This window comes from Odocoileus virginianus, chromosome 21 (genome assembly GCF_023699985.2).
Source record: "Odocoileus virginianus isolate 20LAN1187 ecotype Illinois chromosome 21, Ovbor_1.2, whole genome shotgun sequence".
In the NCBI taxonomy this organism is placed as follows: domain Eukaryota; kingdom Metazoa; phylum Chordata; class Mammalia; order Artiodactyla; family Cervidae; genus Odocoileus; species Odocoileus virginianus.
In genome coordinates, this window is record NC_069694.1 from 27,556,638 (window position 1) to 27,571,797 (window position 15,160).

The 15,160-nt window shown below is 42.7% G+C and overlaps 1 protein-coding gene across 1 annotated transcript in view; it reads left to right on the plus strand.

Moving 5' to 3' along the window:
• The first annotated feature begins 1,836 nt into the window (after positions 1–1,836).
• The window catches only part of PKD2 (polycystin 2, transient receptor potential cation channel), a 58,275-nt gene continuing 44,951 nt past the window's right edge, over positions 1,837–15,160 (plus strand). Inside the window, exons 1-2 of the mRNA XM_020868983.2 lie at positions 1,837–2,525; positions 11,016–11,129. Of these exons, the coding sequence (XP_020724642.2) occupies positions 1,928–2,525; positions 11,016–11,129 (712 nt within the window). The 5' untranslated portion in view covers positions 1,837–1,927. The remainder of the gene's footprint in view (positions 2,526–11,015; positions 11,130–15,160) is intronic.

A 15,160-nucleotide genomic window follows, 5' to 3' on the forward strand; every position in this document is an offset into this window, starting at 1 on the left:
GATGGGTGGCATGAGCCAGGGCAGTGATTCACACCCACCAGCCCTGCCCTTGAGAACATCATAGTTAAGTGAAGGATACAGATACCTGCAGATAAACTGTAGGATTAAATGATAAAATGGCTGTGATTACCTAGATCCAAGTAGTATTTGATGAGGGCACAGGAAACCAGCGAAAGGTGCTGCATAGGTGGCTGAATGGGGTGGGAAACCATGCTAGAAGAGCAGATAGGGAGCTTTAATGGGCTGAATTGTGTCCCCCTCAGAAATCCCTATGTTGAAGTCAAACACCCTCCTTTCCCCCACCAGAGCGCCTCAGAATGTGACTGTATTGGAAACCAGGTCTTTTTAAAAGGTAATTAAGTAAAAAATGAGATCATTAGAATGGGCCCTCATCCAGGAATCTGACTGGTGTCCTCATAAGAAGAGGAAATTAGGACAGAGATGCACACAGAGGTAAGGGCATGTGAAGACTCAGGGAGAAGACAGCCAAGGAGAGAGGCCTCAGAAGAAACCAGCCTTGTCAGCACCCTGATCTGAGACTTCTAACCTCTAGAATTGTGAGAAAATAAATGTCTGCTGTCTGAGACACCCAGTCTGCGGTACTTTGTTATGACAGCCCTAGCAAAAAATATAGGAGCAGATTGTGAAAATTTACTAAGTCAAACTACAGAAATTAAACGCTATCCTGTAAGCTGTCAGAAGCCTCGACAGAGGTCTAAGCATCAAGGTGACATGAATAGGTTTGGTTCCAGAACATGATTTGGAGACAGTGGATATCAGGAAGTGGAGAAGGAAGGTGGAGTTGGCAGATCCATTGCTCCAATGAAGAATAAAACAAGTTCTAAGGGCCCTGGACAAAAATCATTGACAATGCGAATGGGTATCAGAGGTCCTATCAGAGAGATATTTGTGGGGCATAAGTAAGACAGTTTGGGGAAAATGAAGTGTAGGAGACGAGTAGGTAGATGAGGATAACATGAAGAAGTGTAGTTTGGGGAGTTGAGGGATGCCTCAGATCGCAACCGGTGATACAGAAGGTGAAGCAGGCGTAAAGAAGAGGCGAAAAGATAATAAATGTCGTTTGGGATGAACGAAGTTTGAGACAGCTGCAGAGCGTCGAGCTGGATGTGTAGGATTCCGCCAGTCACGGGTGGTGGGGTGGTGGGAAGGGGTGGAGGGCCTCGCGCGGAGTACCAGCGATTCAGGAGCCCCAAGATCATATCCTTGGGGTCCCCACAATGTGCGGAGAGAGAAGCCAACCAAAGAGCCCGTCCAAAAAGCAGCAGAATCGGGGCGAGGAGGGCCGCCCTCCAAAGGCCAAGGGAGTCAGAGCTAGGAGTTGGTCGGTATTGGTAGTTTTCAAACGAAGGAAAGATTTTGCCCCTGCTGCAAACATCAGCTCAGGCTGGATCGCGTTTTTTCTCACTACCCCATAAAGTGGTTTACCTCTCTCCCGCACTTTGGTCAATCGAGGTAGAAGTGGCTGGCGGGTAACGGAGACCCAAGCACTATCTCAAGTCACGCAGGCAGTGACAGCTCCTGAAGCCCTTTGCCTGCGGGCAGGCAAGCGGGCGGGTCAGCGACTCCCACCCCGCCCGCGCCCTTCCACCCGAATGGAATGTGGGCGCCCGCGCCCGGGCTCCGGCTGCACTTGGAACTCCGGCCCGGACGCCGCTCCCGGAGCGCGCCGGCCGCGGGGGCGGCTTCCTCGCGCCTCCCCCTGCAGCGCGCCGCGGCCGCTGGGCGAGGCGAGGCGAGGCGAGGGGGAGGCGGGCCGAGGGGGCGGGAGAGGGACGCGGGACTGCGGGGAGGTCGGGGGCGGGGAGCAGGAGGCGGCGGGCCGGGGGAAAGAAAGGAACATGGCTCCTGCGGCAGGCGGCGCCGAAGACGGCGCGCGGGGAGGGCGCCCCGGGCACCAGTGACCGTGATGGTGAACTCGAGCCGCGTGCAGCCGCAGCAGCCCGGGGACGCCAAGCGGTCGCCGGCCCCTCGAGCGCCGGGCCCCGGGCGGCTGATGGCGGGCGGCGCGACGGCCGGCGCCGGCCTCGCTGCCCCGGGCGGCCTCCGCGAGCAGAGGGGCCTGGAGATCGAGATGGAGCGCATCCGGCAGGCGGCCGCGCGGGACCCCCCGGCCGGAGCCTCGGCCTCCCCCTCTCCTCCGCTCTCGTCGTGCTCGCGGCAGGCGTGGAGCCGCGACAACCCGGGCTTCGAGGCCGAGGAGGAAGAGGAGGAAGAGGAGGTGGAGGGAGAAGAAGGGGGAATGGTGGTGGAGATGGACGTCGAGTGGCGCCCCGGCAGCAGGAGGTCGGCCTCCTCGGCCGTGAGCTCCGCGGGCGCCCGAGGCCGGGGGCTGGGGGGCTACCACGGTGCGGGCCACCCGGGCGGGAGGCGGCGTCAGCGAGAGGACCAGGGCCCGCCGAGTCCCAGCCCCGCCGGCGGCGGGGACCCGCTGCATCGCCACCACCCCCTGGACGGGCAGCATCCCCGAGTGGCCTGGGCCGAGAGACTCGTTCGCGGGCTGCGAGGTAAGAGCGCGACCCTCAGCGGCTGATGCACAGACCAGAACTGCGGGCGCTGTGGGAGCCATCCCCCGGAGGGCAGCTCTCCCCGGCTCCAGCTCGCAACCCCTTGGCGTCCCCGCCTCCCTTGGAAGCGCCTTCCCCACCTCTGCGAATTCTGGTCTATTTCCGGTACCTAGCGCCGAATTCCACGGCGCCCTTGTTGGTGCAAAAGTATTGGATACCTCCTTTTTGTCAGCTTATGTTTGCCTTTGGAAATAAGTTGAAAGTCGTATTAGAGTGAAGAGGGTACATCTGAAGATTTTTATCTTTTAGGGGGAAAAATATTCTAAGACTGCTAATGGTGGCTGCAACTGCATATTTGCTAATTTCACGAAATAAAAACTAAAATTCTGTGCTAGCACCCATGGTCCTCCACTGGCCTGGATGCCCTGTTGCCCCTTATCCCATTCTGGAAAGGGTAAGCAACGCAGTGTCCCAGTTATGGGAGGGGTGTCATTGTGTAGTCACTGATGTTGTTTTGGTGATGTCTGGTGGCTTAGGGGAGAGGGAGCTGTTGAGAACACTACGAATAGAATAAAATGCTTAGGAAAACAGTTATTTGGCCATTTCTAATTCTAGGCATTTTTTCCCCTAAACAGTTGCAAAGTAAATGTTAACATTGTTTGAAAAACTTGAAAGTATGTTTTTTAAATAACTAAATTAATGTTCTTTGACATTCCAATGAAACAGTGAAGTCATCAGATACCAGCTGTGTGGAAATATGTCAGAGTTCGGTGCACCCAGCTCTCCAAAAGGCAGAAAAGGAATTTTCAAAAATTGCCAGTGCCTTTTAAGAGGACACACATTTTCCAGGAGCAGATGGGATCCTGTTTTTGCAAAGTTTTGTCAGAGGCATCCTTGGAAAAGAGTTGCATTTGGTCTTACCATCCAAATGATTTTAATCTCTGCTTTTAAGAGTTTTTTCCATTCTCAGTCTTTTGAAATTCCCCCTTCCCTTCCATTCCTGTCAGTTTTGAAAATGTTGCACAAAAAACTATCCAGGTATTTTCATAGCAACATGATTAATACCAAGTCAGGCTTATACCCGAATCCCAGTTCTACCACACGTTGACTGAATAGCCTTTAGCAAACTGCTTAATCGCTCTGATCTCCAATTTTTGAATTTTGTTTTAAAAAAGAGATAATCATAATACTTAGCTCTTAACATGGGAGAATTAAATGAGATGAGACATAAAATATGTAGCAATGTTGTGATTGCTTCACAAGTAGAAATTAAATCGTGGATTCTAAAAGTGTACCTTTTGGTGCTCTTACATAGTGATTGTACTAGTTTAATTGTTTCAGAGCATGGTGGGGACCAAAAGATCCTTTTTAGTCACCTGTGTGAGAAGATTAGTAAAAAAACTCATTAATACTTTTTTAAGGTTCCAAATTGTATTCAAAGTTTATTTTGTTGAATATTTTTGAACTATATATTTGAATATTTTTGAACTATATATTGAATATTTTTGAACTATATTCAAAGTTTATATCACTCTGTATTAAGTGTGCTTTTTAAAATCTTCACTGAAATGAGAGGTTTCTTATAAGTTAATAAGTAATGGAAAGTCATGATTCTTTTAACTCAGCTTAAGTATTTAATAACACATTTCATATTATCTGAAAAAGCTCAATAATTGAATATAATTAAGTGAAATATGTGAGTGCATTTGTAAGTTTATTTCTTTTAGAGAAAAGTTTCAGAAAATTTACAGTGAATAAAGTAATAGTAAAATTTCTGGTCCAACCTTATCAGTGGTTGATAAGATCTCACCTTAATCAGTTAGGAGAGTAGAATCATGAGAATCTTTTTTTATAGAAAATTTTAGAAATAAATTTTAATTCTTTGTGAAGGAATATAATTGATATCCTTGTCATTTATTAAATAACCTTTGTTAGATAATCAGTAGTACCTCCTGTGAAGATAGACTGTTTTAGTTGCCACAGGAAAAAAAAAAAAGAACTAAAATAACACATCACCCTTTACCTATGGGCAGAAACCCAGAAATGTGAAATGAGTAACCCTAAATGAGTTGTGATATGTTTTTCCCTCATGGGATATTGTTATTGTTGTTTAGTTGCTAAGTCATGTCTGACTCTTGTGACCCTGTGGACTAGCCTGCCAGGCTTCTCTGTCCGTGGGATTTCCCAGGCAAGAATACTGGAGTGGGTTGTCGTTTCCTTCTCCAGGGGATATTCCCGACCCAGGGATCAAACCTGAGTCTCCTGCATTGGCAGGCAGATTCTTTACCACTGAGCTATCAGAGATCAAACCCCCGTCTTGGGATACAATGACAGAAATCTTTAGTGCATTATATAAGTAGTGCCCGGAGTCAGAAGAGAGAGAGTGACTTGGAATTTCTAAAGATAGGAGCCAAACTCAAGTTTGGCGTTTTCAGGCGCTTCCCTGGAGGTCTCACATCAGACTTCTAGCCTTAGTTTGTCATTTATAAAGTGGAAGAGTTGAACCTAATCTTCAAGGTCCCTTCTAGCTTCAGCATGCTGTTTAATGACATGAATCTGAGTTGGAAAACAAATGATCATTTCTCCTTGGACACTGAATAGATCTGTTCTCTTAGCAGAAGTAAGATGGCAAAGAAGAAGTTTGAGGCCTAATTGTGGAAAGCATTGTGTCTAACCAAGGAATTAAGAAGTTACCTCTAAATATTAGGAAGCAGTTGACAGTTTTTGAGCAGGAGCAGAACATGCCGAAAGGGAATATGAGTCAGGCCTTGTGTGTGCAGGAGAGCTCACAGAGTGAGGTAGGGAGGCAGGAGGACCAGGTAGGGGGCAGCCAGCGAAGGGGAGATTGATGACCTGGACCAGAGGCAAAAAAAAGAAGGCTAAAAGATTGAAAGACTTCTCCAAGCTTAAAAACATCTCCAACCCAGTGATCTTGTTTACTTTTTTCTTAGCAAACACTTTTTAATGCAAAGATAAAATTTGAGACTCTATATGAGTTATCAGATTTTCTGAATTTCCAAAGTTGAATATGTTTTATGGATGTATCAGTTTATTAAAGTCATTTTCTGTTTACTGTTTCAGACAAATGTCATCACTGTCCATGTCCAGAACTTTTTCATCATCCCAAACAAGTCTTCCCATTAAATACTAACTCCCAGCCCCCCCCCCCCCAATTCCCTGCCCTGCAGCCTCTCTGTCTTGATGAATTTTCCTGTTCTAGGTACCTCATATTAGTGGAATCATACAGTACTCTCACATCTGGCTTATTTCACTTAGCATAATGTTTTTAACATTTACATATGCTGTAGCATGTATCTGAACTTCATTTGTTTTGATAACTGAATAGTATCCCCTTGTATGTATACACTACATTTTGTTTATCCGTTCATCAGTTGATGAACATTTGGGTTGTTTCTACCTTTTGGCTATTATGACTTTCCCTTTATTTTTAATCCAACCCTCACTCCATAATTTCTTCCTTTTTACCTTTTTATTTGCACTATAATTGTGAACAAATGAGACTTTGTATTTTCATTGTGAAGGGATTTTGTTTGAGGGAGGGCTGTTACTCTGTGGGGTATGATAAGACTCTGCTAGTAACAGAATTTGTGCAGGCAACAAACATTTATGGAGCATCTCTTTTGTGGTAGGTACTAGGGATACAGAGATGAATGATATAAGATCCCAACTCCCAAGGAGTTTAGAGTTTAGAAGGGGGATCACAGGTGTAAGTAAATAATTGCAGTGCCAGGTCCCAGATATGGCAGGTACCCAAAGACGAGAGGACCAGTTCTATCTGGGGAGGTTAGAAGTAAAACTTGAGTTACATTTTGAAGAATTCAGTGGGGGGAGTTGGGAAGGGAAGAATAGCAGAAGTAAGACCAAGATGGCCAGTACCTCACTGGTATTAATACTTTTTCCTATAGACAGAGACAGTGAGGGCTTCAAGCAGGGGGCTGATACAGTCACATGCCAACCTGAAGATGATTCTAGCAAGGATGTAGAGAATGGGGTGTGATGGAGAACAGGTTAAGAAAAGGTGATAAAGGCTGCAGCCATGGATTGTGAGCTGGGATGGAAGAAAGCTAGATTAAAGAGAGGCAGAAACCATCAGAATTGTGGACCAGCCCCATGTGATTGTTATGAAAAGGGACTATTCTAGAATGAAACCCGTGTTTCTGACTTGGTACCGTTAACCCACCTATTTAGCCACAGGGAAAACAGTTTTCTAGACAAAGGAAAAAAGAGAGACATCTCAGTTTGGGGCATGTGAGTATGAGTTGTCTGTGGAATATGCGTGTAATCTGTGACACATTCCTGTCTTCACCTCAGGAGGAGGCTGCCTAAGAATTGGAGACTCAAGTCAGTATCATTTAAAGTAGCAACTGACTGTTCTATAGAAAATGGACCAATAATAAAAAGTCACTTCCCTTTCTGAAGGTCTCCAAGAAATTCAAATGACTATTAGGAAGGATTGTATTCATCTTTCTAGCAAGGTCCACATGTGTCCAAGCACAAAAATGGGATTCTTTTATGACATGAATCCAATGAGAATTCGGTCAGGCTATTCACAGTGACTTCAAAGTCTATATGGATTTGGGTCTTCACACCAACTTAGCGTCAGAAGTAGGGTGTCTCACAAATTTGAACCTATTTCTGAAACCATAAATGGGCCTCTTCCAACCACTCTAAATCCTGTACATATATAAAATTTCTTATTCCCAGAGCAACCACAGAGAAGTACTCTTATCCCATTTCCAAATGAGGAAGTGAAGGCTCATGGTTTGAGGTAAGGTCTCATAGCTTCTAAGGGCTGATGCTTCATTTAAACACAGCTCAGACTCCAGACGGACAAGGCATGGGCAACCCACTCCAGTACTCTTGCCTGGAAAATCCCATGGATGGAGGAGCCTGGTGGGCTGCCGTCTATGGGGTCACACAATCGAACATGGCTGATGCGACTTAGCAGCAGCAGCAGACTCCAGACCCCCACCACACCTTGTCATGATCAAGGTGTCCTGAAGGGTTAATGCATTTCAGATGAGACAGGGTTAATGTGAGGCAAAAGATCCACACTGAATCTTTTTACCATAGAACTGACAGATGTTATATTAACAAGATGAGATGCTATGATCACTGCAATTAGTTTCAAAATAATTGAGGAGGACTTCCTTGGCAGTCCAGTGGTTAAGGCTCAGTGCTTACAATGAAAGGGGCGTGGGTTCAATCCCTAGTCGGGGAACTAAGAGCCCACATGCCCTGTGGCATGACCAAAACATACAAAGAAACAAAAAAAAATTGAGGAGTTGGTGAGGGTTTTGAATAATCAAGGTTAGTGTGGAGTTGATGGTAATTGTTAAAGCTGGGTGAGGAATACCTGAGAGTTCATTATATTGTTCTCTCTGTGATATTTTTTATAAATTGCAAAATAAAAAGGGCTTAGAAGCATTTGGGCTTCCCTGATAGCTCAGTTGATAAAGAATACGCCTGCAATGCAGGAGACCCCAGTTTGATTCCTGGGTCAGGAAGATCCTTTGGAGAAGGGATAGGCTACCCAATCCAGTATTCTTGGGCTTCCCTTGTGGCTCAGCTCGTAAAGAATCCACCTATAATGCAGGAGACCTGGGTTTGACCCCTGGTTTAGGAAGATCCCCTGGAAAAGGGAAAGGCTACCCACTCCAGTATTCTGACCTGGAGAATTCCGTGGACTGTACAGTCCATGGGGTTGCAAAGAGTCGGATATGACTGAGCGACTTTCACTTAGAAGCATTTGGATAAAAGAGTTGCAAAATGGCATTTTTTTCAAAATCTTTTTGTTGGCTGTGCCACACAGCCTTTGGGATCTTAGTTCTCCAACCAGGGGTCAAACCCATGACCCTTGCATTGGAAGCCTGTAGTTTTTTTTTTTTTTTTAAGATTTTTTGGTAGACCTTTTTTTTTTTTTTTTTACATCTTTTATTGAATTTGTTACAATATTGCTTCTGTTTTATGTTTTTTGACTGCAAGGCAGGTGGGATCCTAGCTCCCCGACCAGGAATCAAACCTACATCCCCTGCATTAGAAGACAAAGTCCTAACCACTGGACCACCAGGGAAGCCCCATCAAAGTCAGTTATGTTGGAGACATTTTTGGTGTTTTGGATTATCCTTCTAAGAATTCCCCCATATGCATATTAATAAGGAACACTATTTAGGTAATGTGCTCTGACTTTGGGCTTTGGCATTGACTAAGCACCTTCTTACACAGGAAGGAAGTTGCATATTGTCCTGTGTCCTCTTAGGTCATATTCTGCTAACAGATGGAGACATGTTATCTATAGAACGTGAGTGCCTTCAGGCACTCCCTCCACAGCTGGGACAATGGTGGTAAAAGACAAGAGTTACTTTTGAAGAATGCTGCCATTTTGGACTTGAACTCTACCCTTAACCATTCCTATTGTATCATTCCTGCTAAACACGGGACGGGACGTAGTTGGCTGTAGGACAGCTATTTTTTCCATTTGTAGTTGTAGCCATTTCTCACCCATCAAGATGTGAGGGGGTCCCTGTATCCGAAGACTGACCCTACACACACAGCCAATGGGGAAACTCTAAAGTTTTTATAGCAATACATATTTGAGGATGTAGCTAGAGTAATTTAGAAAAAGCAAATGCATAGAAATACACTTTTATAGAATATAAATAAAAGGGCTTGTTTCTTTTTTTTTTTTGAAATGTTTCCTTCAAGGGCTAGAATTAAATTACCATCGACCATTGCAAATTTAGCTTAAAGAAAATTTGATAGGAGTTTGGTTTTTCTATTTATAGGTCAAGCAAAACCATTTGTAAATATTAAGAACTATGACTTTTCCTTAGTGCATAATTGTTTATAAACCATGGGAAAGAGTGAAATCACTGACCAAGTGAAGCAAGGCAGCCGTCTCTCCTGATGGTCAAGGGACTAGCAATTTCCGCTTATGTGTATATTTTAGGCCTGGCCTCCAAAAGAAATACACCCAAAGAAATGGTGTGGTCGTGTCCAGGGCTACTGAGCCTAATATTTGGCTGCCTCTGTGTTATTCTGAGTTGTAATTTTCCATGTCATCTAAATTTGTAATAATTCTTTAATATGATAGAGCTTCAGTGAACAAACATTCTACTTGCTGCATTTCTTCTGAGTGAGTAATTCCCTGACAACTACCAGATCTTGGCAGAAGCAAACCTTGTCATAAGTTATGCTCCACTTTCGGCGTGGTGAAACCTGGGACGCGTAACACAGTGTCTTTGAAGGCAGATGCTGATTTTTCCAAAAGAAGTTTGAGGGAGAAAAAGAGAAGGAAATGAAATACCCCAATTTAGGAGTAGAACTAATGTATGATTATAAGACTTAAAAAGTACACAAACACTAGCGATGAAGTCATTTCTTCCAAGTGCAAGACCATATACCATTTCCCCCCGTTCTCTGTGGCTTGATTGTGGCGTCAGTGGCTGTGTGAGTTTCCATGAGGAAGGGGTTAAAGTCTGTATACTCAAGTGTGAGGCAATTTGCCATTAACAGCCGAGTTAATCTAACAAAAAGGATTGAGAGGTTTGTCTTTTTTGGAAAATGCTAAGGCTCTTCCAAGTAACCAGTAATGTGACTTGACCACACTGTTCACTAGCGGGGGTTTGGACGGCCACCATGTCTGTCTGCTGGCCGAGTCCAAAACTGCGGGATCGCACTCCAGCCAGCTCACCAAGGCTTATGTCATCTTTGCTCAGCCGGCCCAACACTTTTTCCATCTGCTAAAATGTGGAGCACGGTTGCTGATTTTACTCTTTCTCCAAAGACAGAGAGAAGGCGGATGAGTTGTTGCTTTTAATTTAAAAATCATATGCTACTTGAAATTTTAAAAATCTGTTCAACTAAGCATGTTTAGTGTAATCAGTCAGCATTGAATTTCTTAAAAGGCAAAAATGGGTACAGAGCAGAGATTTTACACCAGTGTGTTAGATTGATTGATATTTGATATTGATAGATGTTTCCTCAATGAAGTGATGCTCCAACCAGAACTTCTTTTTATCAGAGGTGACCTAAAATGTATCATTTACAATGTAGTTACTTAAGAGGATAATTAATTTCGTAGTACGATAATTCCTCCTGCATTAGGAAGAGCTGATATGTATGCACAATTATTTAACCTCCTCTCATAGGCTGCCCAAATTTCCTCTTCTCTTTCTATTTTTTTACTAAGATATTTTCTAATGAGGTTGGGAGCTTAGACAGTGATCAGATTGTTGCCTTGTGTTTTGCACATCTTGTGGGGATGAGACAGTGGAGACTGATGTGTTCCCAAATTAAAGGTACTTCTACTAAAACCATTTCTCAGTTGTTTTTAGAGCATGCTTAAAAAAAAACAAAACAAAACAGGAGAACCTCCCTTAAACTACACTATTTTTTATGTGTTTTTTTCTTTCGCCATTCATGAGATTTTTGAAAAATACAATGACATCTTTTATTATTATTTTAAAGGTCTCTGGGGAACAAGACTCATGGAGGAAAGCAGCACTGACCGAGAGAAATACCTTAAAAGTGTTTTACGGGAACTGGCCACATACCTCCTTTTTCTCATAGTCTTGTGCATCTGTAAGTAGAACGTTTCCTTCCAATAGAGGAACAGTTTTCAAAATATTTGACCTGTCAAACTCATGACTGAAAGGAACTATGGATGCACCTAAACAGTTACTTCAGAAGTCCTCTTCTCCGTTATTAATTCTAGTTTAGAATTTGGTAAAGTTCTCACCTCTCCTCAGATAAACGTTGATCAAAATTTGGCATTATCTGATTGGCCACTTCATTATCAGTTGTGACCATTTTCACTATGACATGCACGGAGCAGACACCAAGATTCCCAGACATCAAGAAACCAAGTAAAAGGACTTTTGTATTAGATGTTTTCAGCAATAATTATAGTGTCAGAATCATTACATCAGTTAGTGTAAAGTCTATATAGGAATTAAGTGGAGTATGCAGTTTAACTTTCAGAAAATACACATAGTGTCACTTAATACTGCTTTTATAGCTCTGTGTAGTTAAAAGTCCCTTTTTTCTGGATTTGGATGTGTTGTGTGAATGCCTTCGTTCTCATTCTTTCTTCCAAATCTTCAGTAATTGTGGCTTTTCACTCTACAGAAAACTTACTGCAGACTCATCTCCTTCTTTCAATACATACCCACATCCTCTGAGAACTGGGGAGGGATACCTCAGCTAGAAACATGTCTTTGAAACCATGTGCCTCAAAATCCAGAAAGTCATGGGCAATGGATTACCTCTGAATCAAAGGATGTCGGATGATAGAGTGCTGTCCTGTCCCATATAAAACCCTTTATGAGAACAGAGAGGAAACAGGTTTATGACCAACAGGCCCTCTTACCATATTCCTCAGGGAAAGGAGTTTATTCTTACAGTGTCCACTAAGAAATGCTTAAAAATCGACACCACTCTTGGAAAGTATCCCCTTCTTTGTATATGGACAGAGTTAGGATTTAATCAATACTTTAAAAATGCCTTTCTTATTATATTAAAATTGACCACCTTGAATTTAACTGAGTGCTAAAAGCTTACTTAAAAAATGGTTTTTTTTTAACTAGATTTATAAAAAGATGTGTAAGTTGAACATAAAAGATTAAGACAACATTTAAGTTTTGATATTTATAATTTTAAGAAATTAAATATTGATTTATTTAACATCCCCCACACTGGTTTTTATTACTACTAGTAAGCTTTTAATGAGCTTCAACAGAGCATGACTTCTTCTTACACTTTCTGAGACTTTGCCTATCCGAATGGGAACTTAAGGGGGAAAAAAAAGTTAGTTAAGCTAAAAAGTGTATATGTATGAGGGGCTTCCCTGGTGGTTCAGTGGTAAAGAGTCCACCTGAAATGCACGAGACACGGGTTCGATCCCTGGGTCAAGAAGATCCACTGGAGAAGGAAATGGCAACCCACTCCAGTATTCTCACCTGGGACATCCCATGGACAGAGGAGCCTAGTGGGCTATAGTCCATAGGGTCACAAGAAAGTTGGACACAACTTAGCAAATAAACAACATATATGTATGAACAACATCCATTTTCTTGCTTTTTTCTACCTAATTATGTGAAAATTTCTGTTATTTGTTTAGGAAAAAATCTTTCATTACTTTTGAAAAAACATGTTATCTAGGCAGTGCTGAAAATCTAGAAATGATCTATTCAGTTCTTTAAATGTTATAAAGCAAGAGATGGGATACTTTGAACTTTTATGTTCTGTGCTGTTAGAATAAATACTAAAGTCAAGTTTGCTTTCCCTGTAGAAATGGTGCTTAAATATTAAACTGTGTTGTTTTTGTCCAGTCACTCAGTCATGTCCAACTCTTTGCAACCCCATGGATTGCAGCATTGCAGGCTTGTCTGTCCTTCACCATCTGCCAGAGTTTGCTCAGACTCATGTCCATTGAGTCAGTGATGCCATCCAACCATCTTGTCCTCTATCATCCCCTTCTCCTGCCTTCAATCGTTCCCAGCATCAGGGTCTTTTCTAATGTGTTGGCTCTTTGCATAAGGTGGCCAAAGTATTGGAGATTCAGCTTCAAAATCAGTCCTTCCAATGAATATTCAGGGCTGATTTCCTTTAGGATTGACTGGTTTGATCTTGCAGTCCAAGGGACTCTCAGGAGTCTTTTCCAATACCACAGTTCAAAAGCATCAATTCTTTGGTGCTTAGCTTTCTTTATGGTCCAACTCCCACATCCATACATAACTACTGGAAAAACCATAGCTTTGGCTAGACGGACCTTTGTGGGCAAAGTAATGTCTCTGCTTTTTAATATGCTGTCTAGGTTTGTCATAACTTTTCTTCCAAGGAACAAGTGTCTTTTAATTTCATGGCTGCAGTCACCATCTGCAGTAATTTTGGAGCCCAAGAAAATAAAGTCTCTCACTGTTTTCATTGTTTCCCCATCTATTTGCCATGAAGTGATGGAACCGGATGCCATGATCTTAGTTTGCTGAATGTTAAGCTTTCAGCCAACTTTTTCACTCTCCACTTTCACTTTCATCAAGAGGCTCTTTAGTTCTTCTTCACTTTCTGCCATAAGGGTGGTGTTATCTGCATATCTGAGGTTATTGATATTTCTCCCAGCAATCTTGATTCCAGCTGTGCTTCATCCAGCCCAGCATTTCACATGATGTACTCTGCATATAAGTTAAATAAGCAGGGTGACAGTATACAGCTTGACATATTCCTTTCCCAATTTCGAACCAGTCTGTTGTTTCATGTCTGGTCTAACTATTGCTTCTTGACCTGCATACAGGTTTCTCAGGAAGCAGGTTAAGGTGGTCTGGTATTCCCATCTCTTGAAGAGTTTCCACAGTTGTTGTGATCCACACAGTCAAAGGCTTTAGCATATTCAGTAAAGCAGAAGTAGATGTTTTTCTGGAATTCTCTTGTTTTTTATACGATCCAACAGATATTGGCAGTTTGATGTCTGGTTCCTCTGCCTTTTCAAAATCCAGCTTGAACATCTGGGAGTTCTCAGTTCATGTACTGTTGAAGCCTAGCTTGGATAATTTTGAGCATTATTTTCTAGCATGTGAAATGAGTACAATTGTGAGGTAATCTGAACATTCTTTGGCATTGCCCTTTTTTGGGATTGAAATGAAAACAGGCCTTTTCCAGTCCTGTGGCCACTGCTGAGTTTTCCAAATTTGTTGGCATATTGAATGCAGCACTTTCACAGCATCATCTTTTAGGATTTGAAATAGCTCAGCTGGAATTGCTTCACCTCCACTAGCTTTGTTCATCAAAATGCTTCCTAAGGCCCACTTTACTTTGCCTTCCAAGATATCTGGCTCTAGGTTAATGAGCACAGTTCATGGTTATCTGGGTCATTACGATCTTTTTTTTTGTATAGTTCTTCTATTTATTCTTGCCACTTTTTCTTAATATCATCTGCTTCTGTTAGGTCCATATTGTTTCTGTTCTTTATTGTGCCCATCTTTGCATGAAATGTTCCCTTGGTGTCTCTGATTTTCTTGAAGGGATCTCTAGTCTTTCCCATTCTGTTGTTTTCCTTTGTTTCTTTGCATTGTTCACTGAGGAAGGCTTTCTTATCTCTCCTTGCTATTCTTTGGAACTCTGCATTCAAATGGGAATATCTTTCCTTTTCTCCTTTGCCTTTCACTTTTCTTTTCCCACCTATTTGTAAGGCCTCCTCAGGCAACCATTTTGCCTTTTTGCATTTCTTTTTCTTGGTGATGGTTTTGATTGTCGCCTCCTGTACAATGTCATGAACCTCTGTCCATAGTTCTTCAGGTACTCTGTCTATCAGATCTAATCCCTTGAATCTTTGTGTCACTTCCACTGTATAATTGTAAGGGATTTGCATTATGCCATACCTGAATGGCCTAATGGTTTTCCCTACTTTCTTCAATTTAAGTGTGAATTTTACAATAAGTAGTTCATGTCTGAGCTTCAGTCAGCTTCCAGTCTTGTTTTTGCTGACTGTATAGAGCTTCTTCATCTTTGGCTGCAAAGAATATAATCAATCTGATTTTGATATTGACAGTGTGGTGATGTCCATGTGTAGAGTCGTCTCTTGTGTTATTGGAAGAGGATGTTTGCTATGACCAGTACGT